Below are 25,377 nucleotides of genomic sequence, written 5' to 3' on the forward strand. Positions count from 1 at the left end.
GTATTCCGCTTTGGCTGTGGATAAGGATACCGAGTTTTGTTTCTTGGAGGACCAAGACACAAGAGATCTACCAAGAAATTGACAAGTACCCGAAGTGGACTTTCTATCAACCTTGTCTCCGGCATAGTCCGAGTCGGAGTAGCCAACAAGATCGAAAGAGGCCCTCTTGGGATACCAAATGCCAAAATTTGGTGTATGGATTAAGTATCTCACTATCCTTTTCACAGCCTTAAGATGACATTCTTTAGGAGCAGCTTGATATCGTGCACACATGCACACACTTAGCATAATATCAGGACGTGAAGCACATAGATATAACAATGATCCAATCATAGAGCGATAAACCTTTTGATAAACCGATTCACCATCTTTGGTCAAGTCAAGATGTCCACTAGTAGGCATGGGTGTAGGCATACCTTTGCATTCTTGCATATTGAACTTCTTGAACAAATCCTTAGTGTACTTTGTTTGAGAGACAAAAGTACCTTCCTTAGTTTGCTTGATTTGCAACCAAGAAAGAATTTGAGTTCACTCATCATAGACATCTCAAACTTCTCCGACATAAGCTTCCCAAACTTTTCACTAAAATGAGGGTTAGTTGAACCAAATATAATATCATCAACATAAATTTGGCATACAAAGAGTTCTCCATTAACCCTTTTAGTAAAAAGAGTAGAATCAATCTTCCCAATTTCAAAGCCTTTTTCTATAAGGAACTTGGTCAAGCATTTATACCACGCTCTAGGAGCTTGTTTAAGACCATAAAGGGCTTTGCGAAGTTTGTAAACATGATTTGGTTTCTTAGGGTTGATAAAGCCGGGAGGTTGTTTAACATAAACTTCCTCCTCTATTTCACCATTTAGAAAAGCACTTTTAATGTCCATTTGGTACAAGGTGATATCATGGTGATTAGCATAGGCAAGTAAGATGCGAATGGACTCAAGTCTAGCAACGGGAGCATAAGTCTCACCATAGTCCATACCTTCGACTTGTGTGTAGCCTTGGGCGACGAGACGTGCTTTGTTGCAAACTACTTGTCCATCTTCATCTTGCTTTTTATGAAACACCCATTTGGTACCGATGATGTTGTGGTTGTTGTCGGGCTTCTCAACCACTGTCCAAACTTGGTTCCTCTCAAAGTTGTGTAGCTCTTCATGCATAGCATTTATCCAATCCGGATCTTCCAATGCTTCTTCGACCTTCATAGGTTCAATGCTAGAGATGAAAGAATAGTTTTCACAAAAGTTAGCTAAACGAGTTTTAGAGCGAGTGATTCTCCCGGTTTGAATATCATTGTAGATTTGCTCGACGGGATGGTCTTTAGCAATTCTTGCTCGAACTCGTGAAAGCTTTTGCTAGGGTCTTGGTTGAACTTCTTCTTCATCTTGTTTTTCTTCTTGGCCTTCTTCATTGTTGGCGTTGTCGTACTCTTGTCGTGGTGGAGAAGGAGGTTGTTGATGTTCATCTTGAAGCACTTCCTCGTTTTCTTCATCTTGGTGTGTCCCACTTGTGGATGCTTCCGTATCAATTCTTGGTTCACCTTGTCGTGATGTAGAAGCTTCCACTTGGACGGACGATGTACTCTCCTTCACCTCCGTTGGACGGACCTTGCCAATAGATAAGTCTTGGATTGCTTCCCAAGGATCTTTGTCTCCTACATCAATTGGCAATTGCTCTACTTGCGAGCCGTTAGATTCATTAAACTTCACATCTACCGTCTCTTCAACCTTTCGAGTGAAATTGTTGTAGACACGATAAGTGTGAGAGTTTGAGCCATAACCTAGTAGGAAACCTTCATGAGACTTAGGAACAAATTTAGAACGACGATGCTTATCAAGAATGTAGCACTTTGAGCCGAATACTCGAAAGTATCCAACTTGGGGTTTGTTACCGATGAGGAGCTCGTATGCTGTCTTGCCGAGTAGCTTGTGAAGATACAAGCGATTGTTGCATGACAAGCTGTCTCAACCGCTTCTACCCAAAAGTGCTTCGGTGTCTTGTACTCATCAAGCATCGTTCTCGCCATTTCGATGAGCGTCCGGTTCTTCCTCTCAACAACTCCATTTTGTTGAGGTGTGTACGTAGCCGAAAACTCGTGTGAAATCCCTTCTTCGTCAGGAAAGGTGTCCACATTTGCGTTCTTGAACTCCGTTCCGTTGTCCCTGCGAACCTTCTTGATCTTCACTTCAAATTGATTTTGGGCCTTCCTAGCGAAGTTTTTGAAGATCTTTTGGACCTGCGGTTTATCATCGAGAAAGAACACCCACGTAAATCTTGAAAAATCATCAACTATAACTAGACCAAAAGAATTTCCACCGAGACTCTTGTAAGAGTTGGGACCAAAAAGATCCATGTGAAGTAGCTCGAGTGGCCTCCTTGTGGTCATGATGTTCTTCATGGGATGCCTTCCTCCAACCTGTTTACCTGCTTGACAAGCACTGCAGAGTCTATCCTTATCAAATATGACATCATTAACACCAAGGATATGATTTCCTTTAATAAGCTTGTCAAGGTTTCTCATGCCAACGTGACCTAGTCATCCATGCCATAACCAACCTTTTGAGGATTTAGCAATGAAGCAAGTTTTAGGTTGAGCCTTTTTAGTGAAATCAACAATGTATAGATCACCTCTACGTATACCGGTAAAGACCATTTTATGATTGTCTCGACGAAACACTTGGCAATCTACTTCAGTAAATAAGACATTGAAACCGAAATCAGCAAGTCTAGATATTGAAAGTAAATTGTAGCCAAGAGACTCAACGAGCATAACATTCTGAATGGAGCTATCATGTGAGATGGCCACCTTACCGAGGCCAACCACCTTACCCTTTAAGTTGTCACCGAAAGTGACATACTTTCGAGGACTATCATTTTCAGCAAGCTTGCGAAACATGTCTTTATCTCCGGTCATGTGATCGGTACATCCACTATCAAGAACCCATTCCTTTCCTCCTGCCATATATCCTTGAAGATTTGCCATAAGACCAAAATGTCTCATTGTATCATCAAGATCAAAGTCATCATCATCATCCGCATCATAGTATCCATGTTCAACATCGTCATGTGGTGGATCAATTCCTAGTGAGAGTGATTCATTAGTATGAGTTTGACAATAATCTCCTCTATGAATTCTAGTAGCTTCAGAAATGATATCGCTAATAATTCCTACATTTCCTTTGGCACGCATAAGGTTTGTAAGTTCAAATAGACGATCACCAAACATAGGATCACTAGTATTCATCTTACTCAAAGCAATAGACTTATGAAGAATTTCATCAAGATTTTTCAAAGAATAATCAGGAAATCGTTCCTCAAGAAATTTCCATATAGTGTAGGCACACTTAAGAGTAGGCAATTTTCCAACCAAGTTTCCAGGCAAGCCTCTAGTGATAAGATTAACAGTTCTAACATTCCTAATCATGTCAATAGACTCATCAAGTGTAGGATGCATAGGATCAACATAAGGTGCACAAGGACTAGCAATGTACTTGTTCAAATTATATTGATTGAAAATTACAAGCATCTCATTTTTCCACTCATGAAAGTACTCTCCATAAGGAATAGGCACTCTATGTCTAAGACTCCCAAAGTCGACTCATCCATCTTCCTCAAATGGTGATTAAACCAAGGCAATGGAAACCTGGTTCTGATACCACTTGTAGGACCTTGAGAAGAGGTGTCTAGAGGGGGGTGATTAGACACTAAGTACCAAAGTTGCAGTTTTTAACTTCTTTAAGTTTAAGTGGAGTTTAGGCACAAATTTAACATTCACAACATATAGAAAGCAAGCATGCAAAGAGTATATGAGCAGCGGAAAGTAAAGCATGCAACTTGCAAGAATGTAAAGGGAAGGGTTTTGGAGGATTCAAACGCAATTGGAGACACGGATGTTTTTGGCGTGGTTCCGATAGGTCGTGCTATCGTACATCCATGTTGATGGAGACTTCAACCCACGAAGGGTAACTGACGGTGTCTTGGACTAGGGGGTACTCAACGCGTCGTCTCCCGATCAGTTGGATTGAGCCGAGGACCCCCATGGCCGTATACTCATGGGCCAGTCCGGACAGCTGCCGCATACAAGGAAGAATCCACAAGACTTGGCGATCAAGACAAGGACTCCTCCCCCACCGGCGTATTCGGCTAGGACTCTTGTTATCCTAGGCCTCTGGTGCATTATATAAACCGGGGCCAGACTAGTCGATAGACAGATACAACAACAATCATACCATAGGCTAGCTTCTAGGGTTTAGCCTCTCTGATCTCGTGGTAGATCAACTTTTGTACTACTCATATCATCAATATTAATCAAGCAGGAGTAGGGTTTTACCTCCATCAAGAGGGCCCGAACCTGGGTAAACATTGTGTCCCTTGCCTCCTGTTATCATTGACTCTAAGACGCACTGCTTGGGACCCCTACCCGAGATCCGCCGGTTTTGACACCGACATTGGTGCTTTCATTGAGAGTTCCGCTGTGTGATCGGCTAAAGGATCAATGGCTCAACTGCAGGTCAACTGCGACGTTGGCTTCTTCGTCACCAGCTCGACTGGTCACCTTGGTTTGACCGAGGACTGTGCCCTACCTTCGATCGTCATGTTCGTATGAAGGCCTTTATCAACACCAACTCCGATCTCTATCAAGATCATGGAGGAGTCATCCATGGAGCTCGGGGGCTCAACGTCAACATTGCCCTCAGGCGACCATGCTGTTTTTCTGGATAACAAACTTGTATCCGCTGCCACCGCCTCCTCAAGTGCCGCTTAAACAATTACTTCGATGGAATTATGCGGAATTAAGTCTACAACAACCCTGCAAAAATTTCGTCGAGTTCCGATGGAGGAATCTCTGACAATCTCCGATATACCAGAGCCCTGTTGAATCTGGACGAGAATCCGGACGAGTTTAGGGCGTGGTATCCAGCATCTAGCTAGGATGTCCTTTGGAGGATCAAACCGTTGATTTGCTGCCGAATTCCCATATCTACCACCTACCAAAAATTCAGCTCGATCCGACCGTCCAAACTCCGGGAAACTTTCGATTAGTGCATCACTTTTTGAATCTGTTTTCTGCGCGAGAACGAATCTGACCCGAATTCATCTTCTTTATGAACGGGATCTCGGACATCCCTTTTGAAGGAAGTTTCCGTATGGGGTGTTGTGTTTTATTCTCAAACATATCCCAGTAGTATTAAAAGTATTCTTGCAATACGAACTTCACCGTCGCGCCGGTGTCAAACCAGCCCGACAACATCACTCCACGGCGGCCGACTTGCGTTAGACACGTCGTCGCTTTGTTGAGCCGAGCTCAATTTCTTCGGATCATCATCTCGGCCAGCCGAACAATAGTTCGGCATCGTGAAGGATAAATCGTCACCAACATCGCTGCCCCACGGATTACACAGAGCGGGCACACCTGCATCGCCACACGGTCGCTTCATCAAGCCGGCATCGACCACGTCACGACCTGCATCGCTGGACCGGGGGCTTCATCATCTCTTCATTAACCTACTCCGGAGACTTCGGCGTCGCTGGCCGACCAGCTCCATCACGTTAGCTAGACCGAGGGCTTTGCCTCGGCGAGCCAACCTTTGCCAGCATCGCCATGCCATTGCTTTATCGCCCATCAGGCGATAGGTGTGCGGATTGAGTCCCAATTTTGGGAATCACCTTTCTTCGGATTGCTACAACAAATAAGCCAGGTGCTATTAATCCTAGTATTTTTTGCTTGTTAGGGTTCATTTTTCCCAATGAATTATTACTCTGGTTTATCCGTCATATGTACGCAGGTCTATCAAATGGTGGCCGCATTAACGATGGTCGCATGGTCGTTCGATCAGTTTCTGTACATAGTCTGGCGAACGCCGCATCCGGAACTCGAACCGACCTGTGAATTCAGGCCTTGCAGGCCTTGCCATGCCTTTACCGCATCACGCCGCCGCCTGCATCGACATTGACTTCGGCGCCAGGCCATATTTCTTTTATTACTCACTTTGCATAAATTATTTGTTATGCAACAATTTTTTTTATTTTTATTATTATTACTATTATCTCCGGTTTGCACTATTTTTTGTGCACAGGAAATGATCCAGCCGGACTATATCCTTTGGCGTCACCTCGGCTAGACGGGGGGCTTTGTCAACACTTCATTATCCCATGCCGGGGACTTCGGCATCACCCTGCCGTCCTACATTGACCGTGCTATCTCACCACTTCGGAGTGCCGAGCTCTTTGCTCCGCCACCTCGGGACCGGCTCGGGGATGGAACCTTGTCCCGCATCAAGCTCGGACCGCGTCATCAATACCAAACACATTAACCAGCTAAGTTGTCTTCATGCTCAAAGTTTTAAATTTTTAACTTGTGTTCGGCTCGGCCAAGCATTATACTTTTTTTGGAAAAAAGTTGCTTATAAAAATTTCCTTGTCCAAACTTTGTTTGTGACGCGCAAATTCAAATACCCCGTTTACTTGGGGGCTTCCTTCATGAAGCTTTTTCCTCTTGCATATGTTTATACTTGTACGGCTTCGTTCCTTGTTCGTGTATTATGCCACAATATGCACCATATTGACTTAAGCGATTTGCAAGTTGGGTTGCCTGGCTCCTGTGCTTACCCCTACGTTCCCGATTGTTCGGCTAGGGAGTAAAGGGAGCACCTCTGCGATTGTCACGATCGGGTCACCCGAGCCGGACCTCAGACTGGGTGAAGCCGAAAGCTAGCGCTCTTATTGTTTTCAATCATGATCGGCACACAACGGAACTCATGAGTACAAAAAATCTATTGCACAAGTCTCATAATAACAATGAGCACCGAAGAAAGGTATCGGTGGGGGTACTATTTTCTTCGAAGATGCTTCTTACACTTCGCAGTAATATAGCATAAGTTCCCTGAACGCGCTTTGTCTGTTACAACCTTATGGCATGATTGCCTGGTTATTGGAAACACCGTCGATATTCTTGACAGATGGAGTACATAACACTTTTAGGTCCTTGACCGAAGAGGGAGAAGCTGACAGTCGGTTAAGACGCGTTTAAAGTTCGGTTGAACATAGATATGATATAAGTACTTCGGTAGATGCAATCATTCTTTTACCCAAGTCACTTGGTGGCTCTTAAATTTATATGAGCCGTTTTATAATAAGTGTTTTCTTCTTAGTCGTTGCAAAGTTTTTTTTATTATTTATCACTCCTTTTTTCGACACAAGTGTGCGGTCACTAGCCGGGGAGCCTAATTTCTCTCTCAACGCGGCTAGAGTTTAGTTTGATAAACTAGCCTAGTAAGAAGTACTCTGCCTTCGGGATAGGAGGTTGAAGCTGTAGGCTGACCCGCTTGAAGTTTTGAGATATGATGTGTCATGTTAAAGCACGGCAGAAGCACCTTTTTCTTTCTAAAGTCCAATTTTAGGATTGGCACCGAACACTTGATCTAGTTCGCACACTAACCTTTTGAATAAGTTTTTTGGCTTTTCGAGCCCATGGCACTTTTAAACTATTTGTGTGTTTTCAGCACAAGTCTCGCAGTGCAACGCCGGACACCTTTAGAGATTCGGCAAAAAACATTCTTGGATATTGCTATATATGCATCGGTTTCGAATTGTGTCTTCGGTCAATAGTTGGCTTGCCCGGCTCCTGCGCTTGCCTCCTATGTTCCGCTTTGTTCGGCTAGGTGTGCAAAGGGAGAACCACTGCGATTGTGCTTCCAGCTCACATGGTTAAGCACCTCAGTGGAGAAAGCCGAAAACTGACTGTCACAATAAGCGTAAACTGGTCGGCAATCCGATGACGACGTTAAACGACGGGCCATTCATAACAATGGCCGAAGTGTTTACGACTTGACCTCGACTGTCGCCGAACACTACCGGGGGCTATTAACTGGCCTCGCAAACTAAATCCTCGATATTTTGCTCTTACATTGGAGCTGAGGTTTCATGATTGTGCTTAGCATGACAACCCAAAGAAAGGAGCCGATAGCGGGACTATTTTCTTTGGAAGACATTTCTTCTGTTAAACAGTAATATAACATGTCTCTCCGCGTACCTTTGTTTATAAAACCGTATGGCCAGGTTGCCTTGTTTGTTGTAAATCTTTGCCCTCATAAAGGCTTTATAAAGTAGGGCAAACACTCCTGGGCTATTGGCCGAGGAGGTGGAAGCCGATGGTCGGTCAACAAAGTTTTGTACAATGCGGATCCGAGCATTAATGACGTAAAGTACTTGGATACATAGAGTCATTACACATAATTTGTGATTTTACTATGGATATCGATCCTTAATTCGGCCTCCCGTGCCTGCATTAAGGCTCGGGGGCTACTGGGCTTCGGGCTTATTATTTACAAATATTAAAGGGGCACATCCATCCCCTGATCTGGTGTTGCCACCCGACCAGTGTCCCGGGGGCTACTGCATTGCCTGTTCTATGCAGAAAATTTTAAGTGCAATACAGTTTCCGAGGAAATTTTGATCCTCGGGTTGGTCGGTCGCACCCAACCTGAGTCTCGAGGACTGAGCATGCCGCTTTTTATGTCCCGAAGTATTCTGCCGAGCTAGGACTTGATCCTCTGACCGATTTTGCAAATCAACCTGAGTCTCAGCGGCTACGGGGATCAGTGGTCTTATGTCATCCTTCATGTGCATCTCAGGTTTTAGACCGATACCCACCTTGAGGGCTACTGGCTATGTATCTCGGCAGAGAATAAATTGCACCAATCAAAAATATTGACAAAAATCGGCCCACATTCGGGGAGGTGCACCACCTTGGAAGCAGTCTGGCATAAAGCTCGGGCACTAGTAGCTGGCTCCATAGAGGGCATTTCCGGCATTAAGCTCGGCTAAACTCCTTCAAACTTCTTTGAACCAAGGTGATTTACGACACCTCGGATACAGTCCGGCGTTGGAGCTCGGATACATAGTCCGGTTGTTGGAGCTCGGATACATTCCGGCGTTAGAGCCGGGAAGCAGTCCAGCATTGGTGCTCGGCTGCAAGACATACCTTGAATGCAGTCCGGCGTTAGAGCTCGGACGCAAGAGGACACTGCCTCTCGGGAACAACTCCGAACCCGAGGTGTGGCATAAAAATAACAAGGCATTGATAAAGGCCAGAAACTTAAAGGGGCTCCTCGGATACCCGACGTGTAAACTGATCGAATGCATTTCGGCGATCCTCAAGATAGAAGATGAGAAGATTTGTTGAACCACTTTTCAAGACCGGCAACCGAAGATGAAGAACAGTTCGGAAGAACCGAGAAGCGTCCCTAACTTGAAGACCGGTTCAGGGGGCTACTGACGGTGTCCTGTACTAGGGGGTACTCAACGCGTCGTCTCCCGATCAGTTGGATTGGGCCGAGGACCCCCATGGCCATATACTCATGGGCCAGTCTGGACAGCTGCCGCATACAAGGAAGAATCCACAAGACTTGGCGATCAAGACAAGGACTCCTCCCCCACCGGCGTATTCGGCTAGGACTCTTGTTATCCTAGGCCTCTGGTGCATTATATAAACCGGAGCCAGGCTAGTCGATAGACATATACAACAACAATCATACCATAGGCTAGCTTCTAGGGTTTAGCCTCTCTGATCTCATGGTCGATCAACTCTTGTACTACTCATATCATCAATATTAATCAAGCAGGAGTAGGGTTTTACCTCCATCAAGAGGGCCCGAACCTGGGTAAACATTTGTGTCCCTTGCCTCCTGTTACCATTGACCCTAAGACGCACTTCTTGGGACCCCCTACCCGAGATCCGCCGGTTTTGACACCGACAGTAAGGGTTGCGCGAGTCCACGGAGGGCTCCACCCAAGAAGGGTCCACGAAGAAGCAACCTTGTCTATCCCACCATGGCCGTCTCCCACGAAGGACTTGCCTCACTAGCGGTAGATCTTCACGAAGTAGGCAATCTCCTTGCCCTTAAAAACTCCTTGGTTCAACTCCACAATCTTGTCGGAGGCTCCCAAGTGACACCTAGCCAATCTAGGAGACACCACTCTCCAAAAAGTAACAAATGGTGCATTGATGATGAACTCCTTGCTCTTGTGCTTCAAATGATAGTCTCCCCAACACTCAACTCTCTCTCATAGGATTTGGATCTAGTGGAAAGAAGATTTGAGTGGAAAGCAACTTGGGGAAGGCTAGAGATCAAGATTCATATGGTAGGAATGGAATATCTTGGCCTCAACACATGAGTAGGCAGTTCTCTATCAGAAATAGGATACTGGAAGTGTAGGTTCGTTCTGATGGCTCTCTCCATGAATGAAGAGGAGGTGGAGGGGTATATATAGCCTCCACACAAAATCTAACCGTGACACACAATTTACCAATCTCGGTGGGACCGAATCAACAAACTCGGTCAGACCGATTTAGTAAACCTAGTGACCGTTAGGATTTTTGATGGGACCGAAATGCAACTCGGTAGGACCAATATGGTTAGGGTTAAGGCATAACGTAATCTCAGTGAGACCGATTACACAAACTCAGTGAGACCGATTTTGGTAATTAGCCAACCAGAGAGTTGGTCAGGCAAACTCGGTGGGACCGATTACTCAAACTCGGTGAGACCGATCTTGGTAATAAGTTAACCAAAGAGTTTGCATTGTAATCTCGGTAGTACCGATTAAACGAACTCGGTGAGACCGATTTTGATAATGGACATACACAGAGAGATTACAATCCCATCTCGGTGAGACCGAGATCCCTATCGGTGAGCCCAACTTGCCTAGGGTTTGTGGCAGTGGCTATGACATTTGAACTCGGTGGCGCCGGATAGAAAGAATCGGTGTGACCGATTTTAGCTTTAGGTTTAGGTCATATGTGTGGAAGTGGGAAAGTAGTTGAGGGTTTTGGAGCATATCACTAAGCACTGTGGAGCAAGAAACTCATTAAGCAACACCTCATCCCTTCTTGATAGTATTGGCTTTTCCTTTAGACTCAATGTGATCTTGGATCACTAAAATGTAAAATGAAGAGTCTTGAGCTTGAAGCTTTAGCCAATCCTTTGTCCTTAGCATCTTGAAGGAGTTCCCACATCCTTTAGTCCATGCCACTCCATTGTTGAACTTATCTGAAACATACTAGATAAAAGTGTTAGTCCAACAAGAGATATGTTGTCATTAATTACCAAAACCACCTAGGGAGGACTTGTGCTTTCATGAAGGTTGTTTGGAGTCCCGGATGTGATAATGGACATGACAAGGAGTCTCGAAATGGTCGAGACATAAGTATTGATATATTGGAAGGCTATGTTTGGACACCGGAAAGTTTCCAAGTGGTTCGGGCATTTTTCCGGAGTATCGGGAGGTTATCGAAACCCCATGGGGAGTTAATGGCCCTTAGTGGGCTATGGTGGAAGAGAGGAGGAAGCGGCCAAGGTGGGCCCTGAGGGAGTCCTGGAATAGGGGGTATCCGGACAACCAGACTATATACTTTGGCCGGACTGTTGGACTATGAAGATACAAGATTGAAGACTTCATCCCGTGTCCGGATGAGATTCTCCTTTGCGTGGAAGGAAAGCTTGGCGATTCGGATGTTAGATCTCCTTCTCTGTAACCGACTCTGTGTAACCCTAGCCCCGTCCAGTGTCTATATAAACCGGAGGGTTTAGTCCGTAGGACGAGAACAATCATAATCATAGGCTAGCTCCTAAGGTTTATCCTCTACGATCTCATGGTAGATCAACTCTTGTAATACTCACATCATCAAGATCAATCAAGCAGGAAGTAGGGTATTACCTCCATAGAGAGGGCCCGAACCTGGGTAAACATCGTGTCCCCTGCCTCCTGTTACCATTAGCCTAAGATGCACAGTTCGGGACCCCCTACCCGAGATCCGCCAGTTTTGACACCGACATTGGTGCTTTCATTGAGAGTTCCACTGTGTTGTCACGATAAGGCTTGATGGCTCGTCTCGTTGTCAAGGACGACATCACCTCTGGGGGAGCCCTGGCTCTAGGCCAAACTCTCCGGCTGGGCGGCTTCGTCATGACCGCCCGATCGGCTGTCACGCTGACGATGACTTCTCAGGTCATCAAAAACAGCCTCCACGTTGATTCGGAACTCGCTGAACAGATGGACCCAATGGAGCTCTCCTCCCTTAATGAGCTCTTGGATCACATCACCGCTCTGGGCGTCGCTACGGACTATGATCGGATCGGGCTTAAACCCGACCAAAGGGAGATTTACTCTCCGCCGGTCACCCATGAGATAGTGGTAGTGGAAGAGCATCATACGAACTCTCCCTCTATTTTGAGGACGAACTATGTCCGGATTTCCGAGCTCTCTGAGCCAAACACCCACTCGCGGGAGGACATGACCCAAACCCCGAATTTAGAATTGGGCAGCGGGCCGAAGAAATTGGGCAACATCCCGGAGCCCGAGCCGCTAAGCTCGAAAGCTTCTTTGCCCCTGGGTCTCAGATTGGGTCAGGATTCGGATTTAAATCCGCCCACCCACCCAGATTTATTCAATCTTTTGCATATCAGACAAGAGCCCCAAGAGACAGTACATCATTACTGGGCCAGATTCCTCCTTGTGATAAACAAGGTAAAGGACTCTCGTGAGGAAGACGCAGTCTCCCTCTTTTCCAAAAATTGCACAGACAAAGGGATCCTCAACGCTATAAGTCGCCATGACATAGTACACTTCGCTGACTTAGCGGCCATGGTGAAGAAGTACTGCGTGATGGAAAGTGCCTGGAAAACCCAAACAAACTTCTGGGATAATCCGGCTCTCAGTAAACCCTTCGTCCGAACTAAAAGGGCAAACTCTTGTAAGTTACCCGATTCAATTACCAAAAAACCCAAGCCTGATGCAAGGCGTGGAACCATATTGGAGGAATGGCTCAATGGGCCATGCAAAATTCACAACACACCGGATACCATGCCAACACATAGCCTTAGAGCATGTTGGATACTCCGGCAGGTAGCAAGGAGCGGCGAGGATCTCCTCATAAACCATACAGCAGAGCAACATCCCGCCGGAAATAACAATGCGGTATTGACAGTCTTCAAGACTTTCGCCTCAAATAATAGGCGCAAGCAAGCTCAACGCAGTCTCGCCAAAGTTTGCCATGTGGCAACAATAAATCCATGGAACGACACGACCATAACTTTCAATGCCAGTGACGAACCTCAATTCCGAGCAGTCTGGGCACCAGCCGCCTTGGTCCTTAGTCCAATCGTGGACGGCTTCCAGCTCACTAAAGTGCTCATGGACGGCGGAAGCGGATTAAACCTCATCTACAAGGAAACCCTCAACAAGATGGAAATTGACAAGAGCCGCATCGAGCGAAGCAGCACAACCTTCAGGGGAATCATCCCTAGTCGGGAGGCACGGTGTGCGGGAAAAATCACACTGGATGTGGTATTCGGCACACCAGAGAATTACAGGTCCGAAGAAATCACGTTCCAAGTGGCCCCGTTCAGCAGCAGATACCACACCCTCTTAGGGCGGGACGCATTCATGAGTTTTCAAGCTATACCCCATTACGGGTACATGAAGCTCAAAATGCCCGGAACCCAATGGAATCATCACTCTAGCTAGTGACCCGGACATCGCACTCCGTGCCAAAAATAAAACTGCCACACTAGCCCTGGAGGCATTATCCGAAGCTCTCGCGGCCGAAGAACTAACAACGCTGCACGCCACAGTGGATAGAGATGACGTGATACTCGATAAGCGACCCAAGTCCACCTCTTTCAAGCCCGCAGGAGAGATAGTCAAATTCCAGGTCCACCCAACGGACCAGCTGCCATTGGGACATAGTTGAACCCCACAATGGATGCCGCACGGCGAGATTACGTGAGAATTGGGACATCTTCGCCTGGCATCCGTCAGACATGCCGGGCATCCCATGCAGGCTGGCTGAACACAGCCTCAATATACAAAAAGGATACAAGCCAGTCAAGCAGACTCTTAGGCGCTTCTCAGAGCCTAAGCGGCAAGCCATGGGAGAAGAGCTAGCGAAGCTACTCGAGGCCGGATTCATTAGAGATATAAAACATCCGGATTGGCTAGCAAACCTAGTAATGGTACCAAAGAAGGACAAATCCTGGCGCCTATGTGCCGATTTCAAGGATCTCAATAAGGCTTGCCCTAAGGATCCCTTCCCCCTCCCTCGCATTGACCAAATCATTGACGCCACCGCATGACACGACTCACTGTGCTTCCTCGACGCATACTCCGGATACCATCAGATAAAGATGGTGGAATCCGACCAAGCTGCAACGGCCTTCATAACGCCATATGGCCCCTTCTGTTTCAACACTATGCCTTTCGGGCTCAAAAACGCCGGCGCAACCTATCAACGCATGATTCAGACATGCCTGGAGAAGTAAATCGGCAAAACAGTGGAGGCATACATGGACGGCGTGGTCATCAAAACAAGACACGTCGAAACTCTAATAGATGACTTGAGACTAATGTTCGATAACCTCCGAACATATGATATCAAGCTCAACCCGGAAAAATGTGTCTTCGGCGTACACTCAGGGATGTTGCTCGGCTTCATTATTTCCAACAGAGGAATCGAAGCATCCGGCAAAAATCCGAGCTCTGTCACAATTGGCTATCCCAACAGACCTCAAGCAGATCCAGAAACTAACTGCATGTGTGGCTGCCTTAAGCCGCTTTATCTCCCGATTAGGAGAAAAGACACTACCTCTTTATCGCCTTCTTCGACGCACCGAACACTTTGAGTGGACGGATGCGGCCACAGTCGGACTGGAAGAAATAAAGACCCTGTTGGCCAGCAATCCAGTCCTGACCGCGCCAAATACTGGCGAACCAATGCTATTATACATAGCTGCAACACACCAGGTTGTAAGCGCAATGCTCGTCGTCGAACGAGAAGCAGACGGACACAAGTTCCCGCTCCAAAAGCCGGTATATTACGTGTCCACTGTCCTCACTCCATGCAAATCCCGATACCCACACTATCAAAAGATAGCATACGCGATCTTCATGGCATCCTGGAAGCTACGACACTACTTTCAGGAATGTTCGATTATGGTGGCCTCCGAAGTACCACTCAATGACATAATAAATAACCACGACGCCACGGGACGGATTGCCAAATGGGCTATCGAGCTCCTTTCGTTCGACATTACATACAAATCACGCTGAATGGACAGAAGCCGAACTCCCTAAAGAGTAGGGCGCCTACTCCAATTGGATCATGCACTTCGACGGCTCTAAAATGCTGGCCGAACAGGGAGCGGGTGTTGTCCTGACATCCCCCACCGGAGACACGGTCCAATACGTACTCCAAATATTATACATAGATTCCAACAATGCGGCCGAATATGAGGCTCTGTTGCATGGTCTTCGGATGGCAGTCTCCATGGGCATCCAACGCCTAGAAGTGCGCGGGGACTCGAACCTCGCAATATCACAAGTAAATGGAGACTTTGATGCCAAGGATCCGAAAATGGCGGCCTACCGTAATGCCGTCCTCAAAATATCAGCTCGGTTCGAGGGGCTAGAATTCCACCATGTGGTCCGAGAAAACAATCAAGTGGCGGATGTCCTTGGCCGCATCGACGCTAAACGCGACCCCGTCCCACCTAATATCTTCTTGGTAAGGTTGTTCAAGCCATCCGTGGTATGGGAAGGGAAGACCGGCAACACCCGCCCGGCTCCGAACATAACCCCAGATTCCGAACCATCTGATGTAATCGGAGGCTCTGCCACCGAAATAACACCCCCGACCCACGAAATCATGGCTGTCATCGCCCCGTGGACCGAGCCCTTCTTAGCCTACCTAAATAGGCAAGAGCTCCCCGAGGACCAAAATAAGGCACGTTGTATTGTACGACGTTCTAAGGCCTACAAAGTCCACGAGGGAGGGCTCTATAAAAAAAGCGCCACCTGAGTGCTCCAAAGATGCATCTTCGAAGAGGAAGGGAGGCAGCTCTTGGCCGAAGTCCAAGCCGGACTCGGCGGGCACCACGCTGCAGCTCGGGCACTTGTAAGCAAGGCCTTCCGCATAGGTTTTTACTGGCCGACAGCCCGGGCAGATGCACATGACCTTGTCCAACATTGCGTCGGCTGCCAACTCTTCGCCAATCAGAGCCATACGCCCCCTACCGCTCTCCAAACAATCCCCATAACTTGGCCCTTCGCGGTCTGGGGGCTGGATATGGTCGGACCTCTTAAAGGGGGAAGCCATAAGAAAAAATACTTATTGGTCATGGTGAACAAGTCCACCAAATGGATAGAAGCCAAACCAGTTAAAACGGCCGAATCCGTACTAGTGATAGACTTCATATCAGGGGTTGTACACCATTACGGTGTCCCCCACATCATCATCACTGACAATGGCTCAAATTTCACAGCCGATGAGGTGAAAACCTGGTGCGGCAACATGGGCATCAAGCTCGATTACGCCTCTGTCTACCACCCCCAAACAAACGGTCAAGTCGAACGTGCAAATGGTCTCATCATGAGCAGCATCAAACCCAGACTAGTGCAATACTTGAAGGAATCAAACACGCATTGGGTCGAGGAGATCGACTCCGTACTCTGGGGGCTACGGACCACGCCTAATCATACCACCGGATACACACCATTTTTTATGGTGTACGGCGCAGAAGCAGTGCTACCCTGCGACATAATCCATGACTCACCTCGCGTGTGCATGTACGAAGAGAAGGAAGCCGAACTAGATAGGCAGGACAACTTAGATGCCCTGGAGGAGGAGCGTGACGTTGCAAAAGCCTGTTCCGCATTTAAAACAAAAAAGAAGCTAGCCAACTCACCTCCAGGAGGCTCCCCCGATTGGTCCTACGTGGGCCGTCGGATCTGCCCTTCAAGCGCGTCCAAGCAGTTGGATCTTCACAACGGTTAAAACTAATTTTCATCTAGCGGTCATTTTCGTTATCCAATGACGGGTGGGCTCACGCCGCACGCAGGTTGGCTGGGTTACCCGTTTTGAGGTGCAACTGGTTTTGCCCAATCAGCTTCGCGCTCGGACCCAATCACCCGTGTCTCACCCCACTCCCACCCTAGTGGCCCAGCCGCCAAACGAACCCTAGCCCTCTTTCTCCTTCCCCTCGATCCCCACGAGCCGCCGCACCCCTCCCTCGATCCCCAGTTCCCCATGATCCTCTCCTAGCCCGCAGCCGCCGGTCTTGTCTCTCCACTCTACCATGTCGTCGTCGATCCCACCGCCGGCCTTCTCCTCTGCTTGCTTCCTCCGGTCCTCTTCCATGTCGCCGTCGATCCAGAGCGGCGGCGGGGTCTGCGCGGTGCGGGTGGGGATGTAGGGGAGGGGTGGGATGCAGACGATGGCGAGGAAGGCAAGCAACAGCGGGGAATGAGCAGGTGAGCGATCCTTGCGTGGGGAAGGGGCAGGGTGGGGCCTCACGCACCTGCCGGCGGCCGGCGGGAGCTTGAGCTCGAGACGATGGAGGTGCTAAGGCGGGGCAGGAGAGGACGGCTCGCCGACGAGCTCGAGTTGGAGGCGGTGAGATCTTTTCCTTCATGGCTTCCCACCCGCTGAGCTCGTTGGTCCTCCTCCCTCCCCCGTGCGGCCGGCCTCGTCCTTCGTCCCTCGACCGTGCTGTGACATTGCTTCCTCAATTGGTCGCCGCCTCGTCTCGCCTGAACACGATGCTGTCCGGGGCAGCGCCGGCACCGAGGCACCACCTCTGCCTCCACCCCCACGGGGCAAAGAGCTCGAGGTGTTTGGGGGTTTCTTGTCCCTGATGTCATGTTGTGATTGGTGCAGCCGCTGGATGAGAAAGCATAGGATTCAGGAAAGCAACTGCAAGAGACGGAGAAGACGTCCCCATGGCTTCTACGAGGACCAGAAGCGTATGCCTATTATTAGAGCTTGGATAAGGGTAGGTGATGCAAGGGGTCTCGTCCTAAAATCATCTTTGTTGGTTTGGATGATTTTGCAAGTTTCTTTCAGCAGCCTGGGGTTAAGAAGAGGGTCGGGATTGCCCTGGGCAGATGCTTAAATTCCTGGATGTAAACGCACACTTGCCTCCTACACAGGCCAAAATACTATTGGAGGTGTGTGTGCAGTTCTAATTTACTAACATTCTTTTTTCTTTTACAACTGACTGCATCCAACAAATGAACTGTGTGGTTGCTTTCAGATAAGGATACTTGTTTTGCATATTTGCATCTCGAAGAAGCTTGCCCACTATTGTAAGTCTGACATTTTCTTGGTAAGCAGCACAGAAGACGAAGAAGGCATCTTGTGCATGTTTTGTTGTTATAGTATATCCTTCTCTTTTCTTTTTGACACTGCCATGCTTAACATTGCACTATGTTTTACATGGGAGAAAGGTAGAAACATTAGAGAATATTATTGATATACTTGGCGCAGTTGCAACTAGAATAGTTCACGGCCTGAGGCATGTACCGATATATGCTTTTTTGAGTAGCTCCATATATACAGGTCTTATGTTTGAAATGAAGTTTTCACTGTCTTTCTTTTTACATTTGTATGAGTGTTCAGTGTATCAAGTTCCAGTTGTCTGTTATATTCTGTGTTTTCACTTCCTTCCATTAACATGGCATTATGTTTTCTTATTCAGCTTGCTTGTGGAAAAACTGGTTCTCGTTCAGTTATGCTTGTCAGTTTGATAGAAGATGGACACCCCTCTTCAAGTTGGTTTATGGGCTTGCGGAGTGTGAGAAGTAAGTTACTACTGGATCCACTTTCTTGCCACTAGCCTTGCTTGACATGTTAATTTCTCACGCTACACTTACCATCAGACCCCTGGTATGCCTCCATCCTTCGTCCCTTGCTCCGTGGCCTGGATGTCGAGGGAGGGCGAGAGGTGGTGATATGCAGGGGTGAGGGAGATGGAGGCGGTGACCTGCAGCTCCTGTTGAAGGGGCGGAGAAGAGGGGGTGCGGAGATGAGAGGCTATTGTTGTTTATTCCTTCATGCAGTATTTCTGAGTTGGTTCACTCTGAAAAAAGGTGCGTTGACGGTTTGATTTTTGCATGTGCAGCAAGTCAGATTTTTACTACTGGGGAGCATCAACCTTCTTCCCCCATGATTGCTACTTTGTTGGCACATGCTTTCTAGAATGTATGTTCTGATTGTATCCCTTGTTATGAGATAGGTACTAGCTAGAACACCCCTTTTAGTGATGTATTTCATGGTATACATACATTGTGATGGAGCATTAGTTGGCTTACCTTTTGTGTCGCTCACTCATTGACGAATTTTTCAGTTTTGGTGTTTCTGCCTTTTTGTGGCCTCTTGGTTCATGAGTATGTTCATATTGATAAATTATAGTGATATAAGTGGGGATGCAATAAATATTTGTAGGTTGCTTGTCAAATGAACCTCCCGTGTGGACCATTTACTGCTTTGTGTTATTAGGAAATTTGGTTGCAGTATTCATATAGAGAAATATGATTGACAAGTTGCAATATGATGCTCAGGCTGAAAATGATATTTGAAACTACATGTTGTATGACGATGGTGTGATTTCATAATTTGTACTAATTATATATGTATGTACACACACACACACACACACACACACTGCAACCTGAACAATATATGTGATGCCTTTAGTAAAATGTACTGGCTGGATGTTCTAGAGTTGGAGCAGAAGGGTTGAACAAAAGCTGATCGATCTTATTATAGTCCTAGGTGTAGTGGTTTTGAACTTCAAAGGAATGGGAATGGTTTGATTGCACTCTTTAGAACAGTTTCATTTCTTTTCATAGTATTTATAATGTATTCCTTGGTGAATGTGGAGACTTAATGGCCAGTTAATTCTTTCACGCATAAATTTACAAATTCAGAATTTTCTTTCACATGGGGCTTGGCTGCTTTATGTTTAATTTTGTGCTACTGTTCCTCATTTTTTGAAGGGTCTGAATAAAGGCATGGTTCTAGGGACAAGTAGACAACGACTAACCCGAACTATCGGGCTACAAATGCACTTCACGCCTCGTTCATTCCCCTAGGGTTTAGCCTTTCATCCACCTGCAACGTCGGGTCTGTAGCCTGGCTGTTGAAATTAGTCCACGGTTCTATGTTGGTATTCCTGTGGCAGCTTACAGCTTATTGTCGGATTTGTTGATTGTGTGAAATGTAGGTTCGAAATGACTGTTTATTTTAATGTTGCAAGTTCGTAGGACCCTTCGTGAGTGTTTGTTGTGTTGAGGCTAACTATTGGATTGAGTGGTCAAATTGGTGATATTTGAGGGTAATATTTATATCTCCTTAGCAATGAATTTGAGAAGAAATTGCTTTATTTAACTCACTTGGAGGAACATATTATGGTGATATAATGTTATAATCCCCAAACAGAAGGCCGACATACAGTACATAAATGCTTTCTGGTGTTAGAACCTTGAGTGATTGTTAATTTGCCTAGGGTGCTTGCCGCGCTGACAGAAAATTCGGACCAATCATTATCTGACAAAGATGAAAGTAGATTGCTGGTGTTCTTTATTATTGTTCATTCATGCTTTTCCTTTTTGATACTTGCCTTGCACACAATGCATGCCCTTCATGTTTGGTAGCTTCGCTTGTACTTCTGAGGTTAGACAAACTTAATGTTGAACCTTTTCTCTTTCTCTTTTCGGCAATACAGGCTTTCCATAAGTGGTCCGCAGCTGGGCCTGAAAGAAATTCATGACTGGATGGTAAGTCATTCTACTAAGATAAATCCCACAAAAAAAGACATGTCAAACGGATGGTAGACCTGTATGATATTGCCAGCACTCGATTTCAATGATTATCGATTAGGAAATAATTTAGGCAGATTTTTTCATAAGGTTGCCAGGAGCATAGCTAAATAGTATGGATAGTGTCTCGGTGTGATATCTACTCTGGTTCTGGGTCTTGTCTCTTTCTTTCAAAATAATCAGCATAAGCGATCAAGGGAATATCAAATAGGTCATGCTTGGTGCGTCATTAGGTATTATTCAACAACTAGAATGGGTGGCATGAACCCAGAGGATATGTGTGACCATATTTTCCCCAGTTGCCAACCCGTAAGCCCCAATCGGCAGGGGATTTTAGAAATCCAAGTATTTTCAACTAACTTCAGCATTCGGACAATTATGCTCCTCTAAAATAACTAGGAGCTTCTAATTGGACCCTTCAAGCAATAGTGCTGTTAATATATTAGTTATTTTATTATGTTACTAGAGTATTAGAATAACTTCCTGATATATGTGTTTATATGATTTTTCTCACATTTAGTGCAAAAATATTGATGGCCGGGCACTATACCGTGCATAAACAAAAAAATTCAGTTTTTCTTTTCGTGATTGCAGCAGTTTTTCTGTACCAATGGTGTGACATAACACTACTCTTCACTTCCACAGGCAATGGAACACTAAATAACCTGGCAACGGATACCCTGTGGTCTACCATTATAATTATGTGTGCATTTTGGATCTATTGGATGTCTGAATGTAATGCTAATCGACATTTACTGATGCAAAGGTATGTTCTATTTGTAATATGAAATGATTCTTATTTGTACCTCCAACAGTCCTTCTCATATTTTCTATTTGTAATATGAAATGATTCTTATTTGTGGTCTAGAGCCTGGTTGTGTTTGAACAAAGTCGGTCAGAATGATATAGTTGTTTTTTCAAGTTGGTTATGTTAATTTTTACAGTATAGTGATTATTTATTAGTTCACACAATACATACTACCACCGGCCGCTAACCACATTTTTTACAGATTTTGCAGGGATGTAGATATATATGGTGATGTTTCACTACGATCTAAGTGTTTCAGTTTATATTTAGCAGGATCACATGTTGACCAATGACTCTTTGCAACTCAGGAGTGAAGATGGCCTTCCTTTGGTTGGTGTAGTGAATGAATTTTCTTCTAATTCAGGCCATGGTTGATACCGCTCGGCGGCTGGATCTGCCATGGAGTGGCTACCATGGGCCAACTAGAGCTGGGTGTCCCTGTTTCCGACCTCAAGGCGGTGAGATTAGAATCTAATTAATTATGTATCATTCGGTCCTTCCTTTGGCTATCAATCTATTGTGGTCTGCTTTTTCAAACTCATACAACAGGTTTATATTGAATTAAATTTTGTATAGATAGTTGTAGCGATTCTAGCAAAACATCTTCAAGCTTAAGTTGTTGAACTGATATATAGCTTGTTGTGTAATGCATCTTAATACCATACATGTAAGTTAATTTAGGAAATTGTGTTGCTCCGAGATAATTCTTATTTGAAGACATTACCAACGTAGGCATGTTACCTTACACAGGCAAAAAGTTATGTTGTGACTTAAAGATATGATTTATGGGCCTACCTCAGTATCTTAGGAGTTGTCCTTTCCTTGTTAACCCTGTACACTTGACAAGGCCCATCAGTTCGAGGTAGAGATAATGAAAGAACATGTATGCTTCCTTTCCTTGTTAACCCTGTACAGTTGACAAGCCTCAATTCTGAATAAAGTCGAAACCCAACTTTTACTATTCATTGACCACCATTTGCAATTGGCGCTGATGGCAGAAGGACTGAGCAAGAGGAGGAACTTCGTCGACCCAGCCGTGAGCAAATGATGCTCTGACGAGTCGATCAGGACCGTCATGGAGATCTGCCCACGGGGCCTCACCAAGGAACCAACACTGAGGCCATTAGACAAGGACGTCCTATGGAACCTGCAGTTTGCAGCCCTGGTGTAGGATGAGTCCCCGCTCTCATCATCGCAGATCCGTGCACAATCCGCAGAGTACTAACCTCTAGGCAGGTATATGTCTTTTGTGTGCAGTTTGCCACTTGCACATCTATATTCGTACTTTGGAATGATGATCCGAAATTGCAAGTAGGGTTTGAGTTCTAAAATGACATGTTGTCCATGTTCTTGCCAATCTTGCAGGCTGAGAAAAATATTGGCAAGCATTACCATTATGATCCTCCCTTGATCATCATTGTTGAAGGAAAACGTATTAGAGATGGTATTTTCAAGCTAAATGTACCAGCAGCCGATGATGGACCTTGTGATGCATATAGTTTGCATATTTCTCTTCATCCAGTTTCTTCATCCATTTTTTTCTGTTCGCTCATTTCTTCTAGCGTATTCCTAGCAGTATTTTTCAGTTGAAGGATAGATGGTCTAATTACCAAACGAATGTGTAGGCAATGCCCATTTGATTAGTTATATCCATGTAGTCTATGTTTGATAGCATAGTATTGTAAAAACCAAAGAATTTTAAAGCTACAGTATTTGCTCCTATAGGTACAAGATACCACGGTAATAATATACCAGAGTATTTAGGAGTATTGGGAATAATGCATACCTGTTACACTAGAGCTTATATGTAAAGTAAATTAGCAACTGGCCATTTGTTAACAGTCGCACACATGTTTGTACCCCGCTCGCTGGCCGTTGCGAACTGAACAACTATGCACAAGAGCAAGCCCCAGCCGCATGCACAAACTTGAATGTCTATATGCATTAAACGGCCATACACAAAGCTAGCTTATACAACAAGAGGAGTTGAACTAGGTTGAGTTGCTGCTTCACATGGCCTGGAACGCTAGGCCATGTTCTGCATGTCGTCGCAGGCACCACGGGAGCGTCTTGGCCTTCTTTTGTGTCACCATCGAGAGGTAGCAGGAAATGTGCGTCGAGAGGCACTTGAATACGCATGTGGATTGTTTTCAGCATGGTATTCTCAAAAAGGTGGTATTCTCAAAATACATAGAAAATGCTTTGCTATCGAATAGGGCTATAAATGCAGATTTCCTTGAAGATAGTATATTTTATAACTGTATTGCCAACGTGCTCCCATAGTTTTATCACCACAAAATAGTTCTAACTGCTCATTTAATTTTCAGTGGCATGCATGGGTGGTTGTAGTGCAGTTTTATTAATCTGCATGCATTTTCTCTGTTGATATACTATCTCAATAAATAATGAATACGTATAATATATGCAAGCTACATTCAATTAGTTTTGATACTATTCCCTTGATAGTTTGTTACATTTGAGGAGTTAGGGTACAAACGCCTGAATAAACTGAGGAGCACTGTGAAACAATTGCAATTCGGGTAGCAAATACACTTGATGCGTTGTTCCCTTTTTTGAATTGTTCATATGTTTACAACCACTTTGTTTTACTCAAATGTCGATTTGAAATCTGTAAGCATTATTTCCGGATGTGTTTGTCCTTTTGTTCTTACGTATATCTCTTGTGCTGTTAATCTAAATTACAACTTCGAATGCTACATATTGTATAGGCAGAGAGGGATTTAATGGTTAACAGCTCTTTGTGCCCTGGATTAATTTGTACTGGTTCAGGGGCTATCTTGTGTTGCTGGATGTGCTATTAAAGAGGATTTTAATTTGGTTTTCCAACCAGTGTGTCTGGGTAAGATGAATTGGTAATATTCAGCTAGCTGGAGACGGAACTACCGCTGCAATCACTATTGGAGACGGAACTACCGCTGTCACATGCCGCTTTATCAAGGGTGTTGACAAAAGGGCCACCATCACTAGAGGCTGGAGTGGCTTCTTCCGTCAGGCACACATTAAGAAAGGTCAAGCATATGCTTTCGCCTTCAAATGCACTTTCAAGGGGCTGTGCTTGATCGTCTACTCAATATAAACAGGTAGCAAGAGCCCCTTGTTATATAACTTAGCATTAGTATAGATGCCTAACAAGACTTATATGTTTATCATCCTTTTGAATCTTATTTAATCACCTAAGACCATCATGTACGTTTAACTCTCGGTCATTTGCTATTTAGGCTGCTGTGTGGTAAGCCTATCTACATGCCTGGCTCATAACATTGTAAATGGTCATTTGTAAGCTTATTAGAGAACATGTATCATCAGCAACCATTTATCTATCATCAAATGGTACTTATTTCCATATGTTCCATTTTGTGTCTACATATTTTAGTGCACACTCTTTCAATACTTGGTTTGCACTCGGCTTTTGCGCCATTGCGCAACTGGTCATATGTCGAGGGAAGGACTTTTAGGATAGTACCGCAGTCAAATGCATCCTAGGATATGTACTTTAAGAATTATGGTGTGTTCTCCTTTTTTGTTTACCTTAGCCACATAGGTTAGCCTTAGTTTATTATTATCCTTCTGTTTAGAGTAGATACAGAACTGAGGCTTACCTATGTATTTTTGATAGAAAGACTTACCTAGGTTGTGAGAGCTGCTGATGATGAGTCTATTAAAAGTCCTTGCTACATACACCATTTGTCTCTGTAAACAACATAACTAAGGCCGTATGCTTTCCAATGTGACTAAGATCTAAATTCTTGCCAAGTGTAGTTTCTAAAGTACAGAGTTGCTGAAAAGTTAAAATACATCCTTAACTGTCTGTACATCGTATACAAATATGTTTTTTTTCAAGCTCAAATTTCTTAGCATGATAACCATATTTTCAACTAAAAAATGCTTCCTTA

At 45.3% G+C, this 25,377-nt stretch overlaps 1 protein-coding gene across 19 annotated transcripts; it reads left to right on the forward strand.

Moving 5' to 3' along the window:
- Positions 1–16,962: 16,962 nt before the first annotated feature.
- On the forward strand, positions 16,963–24,829 carry LOC119296330. 19 transcript variants are annotated; one of them, XR_005145110.1, is made up of 11 exons: positions 16,963–17,449; positions 17,714–17,828; positions 17,903–18,003; positions 18,090–18,161; positions 18,534–18,636; positions 18,715–18,924; positions 20,562–20,613; positions 21,301–21,421; positions 21,666–21,921; positions 22,462–22,699; positions 22,829–24,829. XR_005145110.1 is itself a non-coding variant. In XM_037574731.1 (7 exons), exons 3-7 carry the CDS (start codon positions 17,941–17,943, stop codon positions 19,244–19,246), a joined length of 513 nt encoding a protein of 170 aa, XP_037430628.1. In that variant the 5' UTR covers positions 16,963–17,307; positions 17,714–17,828; positions 17,900–17,940; the 3' UTR covers positions 19,247–20,056. The 19 variants fall into 19 exon arrangements, 7 of the variants coding, with proteins under 7 accessions (XP_037430628.1, XP_037430629.1, XP_037430627.1 ...); XR_005145111.1 differs by having other exon boundaries at positions 17,714–17,799; positions 17,900–18,003; XR_005145109.1 differs by having other exon boundaries at positions 16,963–18,003; positions 22,829–24,564; positions 24,703–24,829.
- Positions 24,830–25,377: the final 548 nt, after the last annotated feature.

Source organism: Triticum dicoccoides, chromosome 4B (genome assembly GCF_002162155.2).
Source record: "Triticum dicoccoides isolate Atlit2015 ecotype Zavitan chromosome 4B, WEW_v2.0, whole genome shotgun sequence".
NCBI classification, from domain to species: Eukaryota; Viridiplantae; Streptophyta; class Magnoliopsida; order Poales; family Poaceae; genus Triticum; species Triticum dicoccoides.